At 29.2% G+C, this 9,614-nt stretch overlaps 1 protein-coding gene across 1 annotated transcript; it reads left to right on the top strand.

Annotated features, from left to right (window-relative positions):
* The first annotated feature begins 7,142 nt into the window (after positions 1–7,142).
* Positions 7,143–9,614, top strand: LOC11417147 (membrane-anchored ubiquitin-fold protein 2). Its single transcript, XM_003618577.4, has 4 exons — positions 7,143–7,345; positions 7,777–8,049; positions 8,816–8,980; positions 9,262–9,614. The coding sequence occupies exons 2-4, from the start codon at positions 7,917–7,919 to the stop codon at positions 9,315–9,317; spliced, it is 354 nt and encodes a 117-aa protein (XP_003618625.1). The 5' UTR covers positions 7,143–7,345; positions 7,777–7,916; the 3' UTR covers positions 9,318–9,614.

Below are 9,614 nucleotides of genomic sequence, written 5' to 3'. Positions count from 1 at the left end.
TCATTCAAGTAATTTCATGTAGTAGTTAATTTCATCATTCACGATATTGGAAGGTCACTCACAAGGGTGATCTTACAATACATTTAAGAGTAACTGAATATTTCGATCCTTGAACTATTTAATCCCTTAAATTTATGAAATGCAAATAAATTTAATAAACTAAAGAACGTCAATCAATACAGTCCCTCCGTCAAAATATCTATTTTGTAAATATTCAACGAAAACTTATAGAACTGTTAAAATTGTGGTATTAAATTTGGAAAAATGTTAAATTGACTGACGCTCAATTTTAGGGACCAAAATGCGATTTTGCTAATTTGAGGGGTGGTGAAATTGTTTTGATGAAAAAGACAAATTTTTGTTGAAAAAATTGAAGTACATATTTGTCTATGATTTTTTAGAGTGTCTTATATATACTAGACTTACTCATTGGTCTACTACTCCACACACTCTTTTGTTTGAGTAGGTAAGTGTTATGATAACACTATCTAAACATAGTCCCAATAAATTAATCATTAGTTAATTAAATTTGAAAGAGATGCAAAAATAAAGTGCCATTTGTGGTCCACTATATAGTTGCCACATTCAACCAAACATTTCAATACCACATTTTTTACATGTTAATTTTTTTTTACCCCCTTTCTAACTAAAAGTTAAGCAAACATGCAAGTGGAATAGTATTGTACTTTAAACTAAAATGAATATTTCATCATAAATTTTTTGTACTTAGGTTACTTTCATGGTCAATATGCACGTTCATGAACTGTTGGAAATGCAGCATGCAGCCTTAGACCTTAGTGGTAGAGTGACGCATGGTAGTCTGTCCTTGTTCCTTAGATAAGGTTATCATGAATTGTGTTATTGAGGGGACCATTACTATGTATAAGTAGGGTTTTCTTATGGGTTTGATTTGATTCTTATTTAGACTTTAGGGGATGTAGAATTATTCTCATGTACCAACCCATTTGTATTGATTAGACAAATATATGTATAATAGTTGTAAATTTTTAAAATGAATAGTGTTAGATATGACTCATAGTTTACGTAAGATTAATGGATAAAATTTAGAATGATCTTAAATGGTATTAAGAAAAATATTGTAGCCATAAATGTAGGGATAACGGGTCGAACTATGGGATCAAATCTTATGTGATCTTTGTTTGCATTATTTGTATTTGTTTTCTTTCAAATCTATATTTTTTTCTTACATTTGTTTTTATCTTTCAAACCTGAATTACTATTCTAACAAATAAAGCTCCAACTATGACAAAGTGCACCAAAAAGACTCATTCATTATGGTGTACTACCTTGCATTTTCAATTATTTCCACATATGAAATCTATGATTGCATCAAAATAACTCCAACCAGTGCATACTTCCCTTTTTTGGAATAAATCTACTAGTATCCTCTTATTAAAGTTCCATTAAACAATAGTAAGATCTTTCTTCAAAGATTTTATTTCTTATTAAAAAATGAACCAAGTACCTCCACTAAAAGAGAGTACAAATTCTCTCTATTTGCAGACGTAACATATTTCCACTACTAAAAAAAAGTCTTTAATTTTCTCATTAAATTTTAAAGTTTTTTTTTGCCACTTTAGTCAAAATGACAAATAAACATCATATACACATTATCAAATGCTAACATCTGGGTTCGAACTCCAGAACCGACGTCTTCATATCGTTGAAATTGTTTTGATAGAAAAGTGTTCTTGAAGATTTTAATCATTGGAACATTTGTATTTTTTTCCACCCATCAATTTGCTTTTTAAATATGATCACACAATCCTTCTTGCTTCTTTATCTTACTTTACCTTTCTACTTTATCTTCCATCCTTTGTTGTGATGACACGAATTCCATTTACAACTATATTTCCTCCTCAATGATCCTTTTTTAGTGCATGTAGGATCTCACTATTTAAAGACATCTAAAATCAAAGCATAAACCTATCATTTCTTTTTAGGATAATCCATTCTACCTAGAGTTTTGTTTGATAGATCGTATCTTTGTAGACAAAATTAATCTAAAATATAAATTCACTTTACAATAATTGAATATAAAAAAAAAATAACATCACTTTAATAATTCAACATTAAAATCAACTATATACAATGAAATTCTAGGATATTGGAGTGTTCACTTTATATATGTTAACTCTTCCATATTTTATTTATGAAAAATGCTAACAAATGTTTTTATAATACTGATTAAGATAAACAAATATAATAAAAATATTTTAAAACTTATATAAAAAAGATACTCTTCTCACCATAAATTTTACCGTTTTTATATTCTTAACCGGATACTAACTAACATGACACTTTATTTATATGCTTGTTTATGTCCTCGTGTGTTTAGTTCAGTTGATAAGAACATTGCATAACATATATAATATATGTAAGGTTTTGGGTTCAACTCCGGAACAAAAAAATATAGATACTTGCTTATGCCGTCATTTGACAAGTAATTTGGTTGTATATATGCATGATTAAACTTTAACAAGTTACAAGTGTCACTTAATTGTGCATATATTTTTTATTTTTTTTACAACTTGTGCATATATGTTGAAAAGTCGAATCTTCTAAATATATTATAGGAGAGAATCTATAAACAGTTAAACACTAACTTCAGAGGAATTGGTTCAAATTGCAAACAAAAAATCTCAAAAGCTAAACATATTTGAATTTTTCGTGCATGAACAATTAGATATATGAAATGCCTAATGATAATCATTAATTAGTATTTAAATTGCGATATTTATGTCTCAAGTTAATATTTATTAATACAAGAACATTTAGATGAGATGACGCGTGTGTATGGAGGATACATACATAGTCCAAGTTAGCAAGTATGCACATTTTTATTTGAACAAAAATATCGTTCTTTTTTATTATTTAAAACTAGTTACAAACCCGTGTTTCGCACGGGTTGACTAACGTATCTTGTAAAAAAATTATTCCAAAGAAAAAATGAGCAAATTAATGAATATTGCACAAACTCGGATATTCTAAATAAATCACTTTTACTGTATTTTTAAAAAACTTTGTTATAAAGGAGAAATGAACAAATTAACGAAAATAGCTGCATCTTTTTAAGAAATTGTTGTTGTTCATAAATGTGAAAATCAAGCAAGCATATCACACAAATTTCATTTTGTTCAAGAGATTAGGAAAACAACATTATAATTAACATGATACTAATTAGAACCAAGGAAGGAACCAACAATGTGCATATTAACATTACATAATAGTTAGGTTTATAAAAGAGACTGTAAGTGTCATAGACTAACCAAAAAGGGATTTTTCCCAATATTTACATCAGACAAAATAAAAAGAACAAATGACATCCCAAAGTCAAGATAGTTTACGATTACAGTCCAAAGCGGTACGCCAAAATAGTAATAGTTCAAATAGTTCAGTAGCAAAGATCTACTTTGGAACAACTCACGGGTTCAATAACATATTCGATAAAAAAATTCTTCGAAAGAAGAGATGTTAAAACGACGGAACATTATGATTCATCATAAAATATGTATGGGTTGATTAAGAGAGCATATAATCAGTTAGGAATTGACATAATATTTAGGATGAAAACAATTGGAACCAATAAAGGAACCAATGATGTGTGAATTTACATATTATCCAAAATTATAAAAAAGAGTGTTGTTGTTATAGAGTTACCAAAAAATGATTGATACCCAGATTTGCATCAAATGAAATCAAGCAAAGAAGTAGCATCGGTCAGTGAAGATAATCTAGTCTACAATTAGAGTTAAGGTGATATGTTGAAAGTGCGGATCATGAACACCAAATCTTTATTTGGAAACGACTTGAACGTGCATATTTCTAGGTGCCTTCTCTAGATCAAAAATTAACTTATCACCTACCTCTTACATATGTTCTCAGCAAAATTTGTACCATTGGTCGCCTAAGTATTTTTTGTAACTTGCTTTCTTTGTCGTTATCAAGCGACACTTATACCTTGTTTGAGCTTGTTTGTCGATGAGTGTAATTGTTTTCCGTGTTCCTTTTAAAAATGTCATTGATATCTCATTTGAGAAGTGTTAGGTATAAAACATATTGCAGTGTGAATTAGAAGTTATATATATGCACATTTCTAAAACATTTATCAAAGCGTTATAAAGATTTATTGTAGGAAAAGAGCATGTTTTATTTTGTTCAAGAGATTAGGAAAACAACATTACAATTAAATGATACTAATTGGAACCAATGAAGGAACCAATAATGTGCAGATTAATGTTAGATAATAGTTAGGTTTATAAAAGAGATTGCAAGTTTCATAGACTAACCAAAAAGGGATTTTTGCCAATATTTACACCAGACGAAATGAAAAGAACAAATGACATCCCAAAGTCAAGATAGTTTACGACTACAGTCCAAATCGATACGTCAAAATAGTAGAAGTTCAAATAGTTCAACAACAAAGATCTACTTTGGAACAACTCGAATTTGCAAGTTCTTTTGTAACTTTTGGAGATCAAAGATGAGCTTACCACCTTCTTCTATCACTCGTTATATGCAGAAATTGAACCACTGCCCACCCAAGTAATTTTCATAGCTTGCTCTATCGGCGGTAATGAGTGACAGTGATACTGTCTCTGTGTCTGGTCATCATTGAGAATGATTGTTTTGCGCTTTCCTTTCAGAATTGTTCTTGACACCTCGTTTGGGAAATGCTAAACAAGAAAATAACTGCAATATTAGTCTAATGCATATTTACATGGATAAGATGTATGTGAATGTTTTGCGCTTTCCTTTCAGAATTGTTCTTGACACCTCGTTTGGGAAATGCTAAACAGAAAAATAACTGCAATATTAGTCTAATGCTATTTACATGGATAAAATGTATGCGAATATAGTTACATATAATTTATAAAATAAAGGTAGCATAACTGATTTTAAGCTAAAGAAAATGTAGCATGACTTCTAATTTATCTTCCTATAAAGTCTAGATAAATGCATGCATGTACATTATATGTACCCCGTTAACCAATTAACATTGTTGAAACAAATGGAAATTAAGCATCACTTCCGCATGTGCATATATAGCTAGCACCATTTGACATTAATGTTTTCGAACATTTGGTGCAACTCACATAATACAATCCAAATTGGTTATGATTGAATTTAGTTGTTTTCCAAATAGTGATGCAATATGTTTCCAAACACAAATTATGCACGTGAAATAAAGAATAATGCAATATGTATTTTTAATTTGTGCGTAAAAAAACTCAAAGCATGTTTGTGCATAAAAAAAGCAGATATTGACTAAGTTTATAAATTCAGCAATTGGCCTAACCTGAGACAGTTTGGAAAAATCGTTGTACGAAGTATGTTGAGAAGAAGTCGAACTTTGACTTAAGTTCTAACTGAAGCTTTGACTCTGAGCTTGAGAAGTGTTAAAGTCACGACAACAATTCAAGAAACATGGTCAAAAAACAATCAAATCAGGTTGTGAAATAATAAGTTACTCTAACATTCTATTGTGAAATCATAATGCAAACTTACTAAGTCTTAAACGTCTAAACCCTAAACCCTAAACCCTAAACCTGACCAATTGTTACATATATTTGGGTTGCCATTGACTACAAAATGGAAGCAAAGAACTCAAGGTAAATAGATGGTAAATGATAAAGCTACGGAGTATTTTTCCCACAGTGTTACATCAACTAGATTTCCACTACATAAGGAAAGACATCTTTCGGGTCATTATCAAACTTATACAAAATCCTATCATCTGATGCTGACAAAATAGAAAATAATACATTTTCTATTTAGAAATGTTTAGTTTTTTTGAATAAGAAAAATATATGCATAGTTTGTTACGATATAATTTTTTTAGATATCTATACATTTTTTGAAGAAAAGACATCTACAATTTTACTTTTAATTAAAATCAAAATTTTATAAAAATTATACGCATTATCGTAACAAAAAACAGACACACATAAAGTATTAATCTAAACGCTAATATGCGTGTTTGTATATTTGCGAGGTTGAAGAAAGAAAATAAAAATATTTTGTATCATTAATTGATATAAGTGATAAAAAGATAATAAAATTTGTCCTTATTTTTTTTTAGCCGTTCCATTTAATTTTTTTAAGGAGGTTCCATTTAATTTTATTACCTTTTTTTCAAAGAAATTTTATTATCTTTTTATCACTATCAATATTGAAATTAAAATAATTGATAGTGTGTTTGACCTAACTTCTCCTTAAAAAATGTAGAGAAGTTGAAAAAAAGTCGGGTCAAACGATACCTTAATCTCCCACAACGGCAATGTAGAAGCAACTGAATTTGGGTGAAAAAATTGAAAAATAGTTAAAAAAATAAAAATTGAAAAATAGTTAAAAGTTATTAAAAATATAAAAATTATAAAATAATTAAAAAAAATGGTGAGGGGAAAAATGGGAAATGCATCCTAAAAATGATGAGGTGGCACTAACCACACTCCATCAATAGGAATTACTAAAATGCCCTTCCTAGAGATAAAATGGTAAAATCATTGGGATTTATCTTTATAATATAGTAAGTAGACTAATAACTAATAACTTTAGCAATTATATAAGTGACTTTAGTGTTTATTTTGATGAAAATCAAATACTTTTTTGTGATATGATGATTATGATTGGTTAACCGTGTATTTTTTGTTTACATTGACATGTGTAAAAGTTGAATCCTTTTTAAATTTATATGAAAATGAAGAAATATAATCAATAATATCATTATCTAAAATTTGGTCCTCTCTAAGTAAAAAATGGTTTTAATTTTTTTGGTAATACATAATACCATAATTTATCTTTTGCTATATTTATAGACTATTTTAAGAATAATATTAACATATAAGACCATAATAAATATGTGTTGAATGTATTGACAAAAAAAAAATTGTGTTGAATGAAAAATACCCTAATAAGTAATAAATATAATTGGATCCTGTGGTTTTCTATGTAAAAAAACAGTACAGGAATAGTGACTATGAAAAAAACAGTACAAGAATGTTGTTACTTGTGTTAGATTATATCACGTGACTATGTTACATAGTAATTTTGAAAAAATTAAGAATGTGGTAATAGTGATGACAGACACATATATAGACGCGTTTGTCTGATTCCACACTTTTGGAACAGTAACACTGACACTAAAAAAGTTGACCCTTTTCATTCTATGTTGTGATAAGAATAACATGTTCCATTTCCATGTGAAAAAGTTATAGAACAAATTTTAAGACTCTTTGAAAACACACTCATAATCCACTTTCACTGTCTCTTCTCAATTTCATGTGATATCATCAATCATTTGGAAAATAAAACATTCCTCAAGGTTCATTTTTTCTTCTTGTTATTGTTGGAATTTTGTGATTTAGTTTATGTTCATTTGAATATTGTGTTGGTTTTGGATTTAGCTTTGTAAGATTCCTTTTGTAAGTTTGCTGATTGGTTTATGTTATGATGTTTCCTATGATCATTACTTGTTTGTTGGATTTCAATCATTTTCTTCTTACATGACTTGTTAGCTCAGTGATTTGAGTTTGACTTTGTAATTTCAAAAGACGAAACTCATGGTAAAATCATCATCAATATCACTTTGATTAATGATAAAATAAAATCTTTATTTATTTGGATTGGATAGACATAGCTTAGTTTTTATCACCAAATTATTTATTCATAGAATGATGACAAAAAGTTTGATCAGAATTCAGAAATTTCATCCTTTCTTCTTAGTTTTCTTACTTATCCACTTCACTGTTTCAGATTTTGCATCCTGTTTTGGTATTGAGTGTGATTAAGAGGACTCAAATTTTGCAAAGTCTTGAAGGAGAGATTTTGGTTGAATTCCTTTTATTCATTGCTGAGAAAACTGAATTGAAGTGAGAATCTGTATCTCTCTGAATATGGCTGGGAAACAAGATCAATTAGAGATCAAATTTCGGTTGAGCGATGGATCGGATATTGGACCCAAAAGTTTTGCTGCTGCTACTAGTATTGCAACTTTGAAAGAAAGTATTCTTACTCAATGGCCAAAAGGTTAGTTGTTTAATCTTATTTAGCGTTTGTTTGGATTGATTTATTTGAGCTTATTTACTTGCGTAAGAGCTTATAGAAACAAATTATGACATGTTCATAAGCTGTTTTCAGCTTATTTCCATAAGCTCTCCAAGATAGCTTAGGAAAATAACTTAGCTTATACAAAAATAGTTTGACTTTATTTTATCTTTTGAAACAGTTTGACTTTATTTTATCTTTTGTTATAGAAGTAGCTTATACATAAATATTTATACGATAAGATGCCAATTTTTGTCTGTTGTAATGAATGAAATACTGCAAAATTAATAAGAACTGGTAGTTAAATGAATTGAGTTACATGGAAAATTAGGAATATTAATGTGGATGTATTGATTGATAGAAAGAATATAATGAGGTATAACAAGTTACGATGATTCCATTTTAAGTGTAGGATTCTAACTATATATTTTGCTGTCATCCATTCAAATGTTTTTATTAATGATTTAACATTGTAAGAGGTCTAACCTATGAAGCACGAACACATACATTTACATCGCACACAACACGGACACCATACACGCCGACGACGATGATCATTTGAGAAAATGATATAATTCAGTGTAACCATAGGTGTTGGTGTCAGACACCAACGTGTGTCTGACACCAGGACACCTAATATTAGGAGTGTCCATGCTTCATAGGTCTAACTACAAAGTCTTAAAATATTCTCTGTTGCTTTTTAGTGGTATATATGTGAAATTTATAAGTTTGTGTTTCTTTTTTGAAGATAAAGAGTATGGTCCAAAAACTGTAAAAGATGTGAAGTTAATTTGTGCTGGAAAAATATTGGAGAACAACAAAACAGTAGAAGAATGTCAGAGTCCATTGTGTAATCTTCCTGGTGGAGTTACGACAATGCTTGTGGTTGTGCAACCACCTAATTTGGACAAAGGTTTGTATTTATTTCTTAAACATGTTTTGAAAGCTATTATTGGTCATTGATTCTTGCAATTATAGCGTGTTAAAATGCGTGTGTTGGCTCTTTCTGGTTGTTTCACACGGGTTTTTGGATTGTCACCCAAATGAGCGACTCCAGATATCGAACTCACGTTCTTTTCTTCGGAGATTCATGTTACCAACTCTCGTAACAATGTCTTCGTGTGTTTGAACAATTTTTTGTTCATATAGTTTTGGTGCTTAATTTGATTTTCTGGTTCTTTTCTCTTGAAACAGATAAGAAAGTAGCAGATGAAGCAATGCAAAGCAAATGTGTTTGTGTTATATTATAGAATTCACAATGAATAGATAGAAGATATCATCATTTTAGAGAAAAGAAATTTCCATTGTCTATGGTTAAAAGTCACATTTGTATTCATTTTTATCATTGTTTATGGTTTTCAAATGTTTCCTCATACACAAGTTCTTTGGTTGTAAACCCTAATATTACTACATGTAAAAAGTTGTCAAGTTTGTGAAGATTGTGAACTGAATCTAGTTGTTTCTTCATACGCAATTTTCATAGATGATTTTTTTTCGTCACATTGTATTTGTTGATTGAAATGAACTCTATCTACTAGTTTGCATCA

This window comes from Medicago truncatula, chromosome 6 (genome assembly GCF_003473485.1).
Source record: "Medicago truncatula cultivar Jemalong A17 chromosome 6, MtrunA17r5.0-ANR, whole genome shotgun sequence".
Classification (NCBI taxonomy): Eukaryota; Viridiplantae; Streptophyta; class Magnoliopsida; order Fabales; family Fabaceae; genus Medicago; species Medicago truncatula.
Note: the sequence above shows the minus strand (reverse complement) of the source record. Positions and strands in the feature narration are given on the sequence as shown.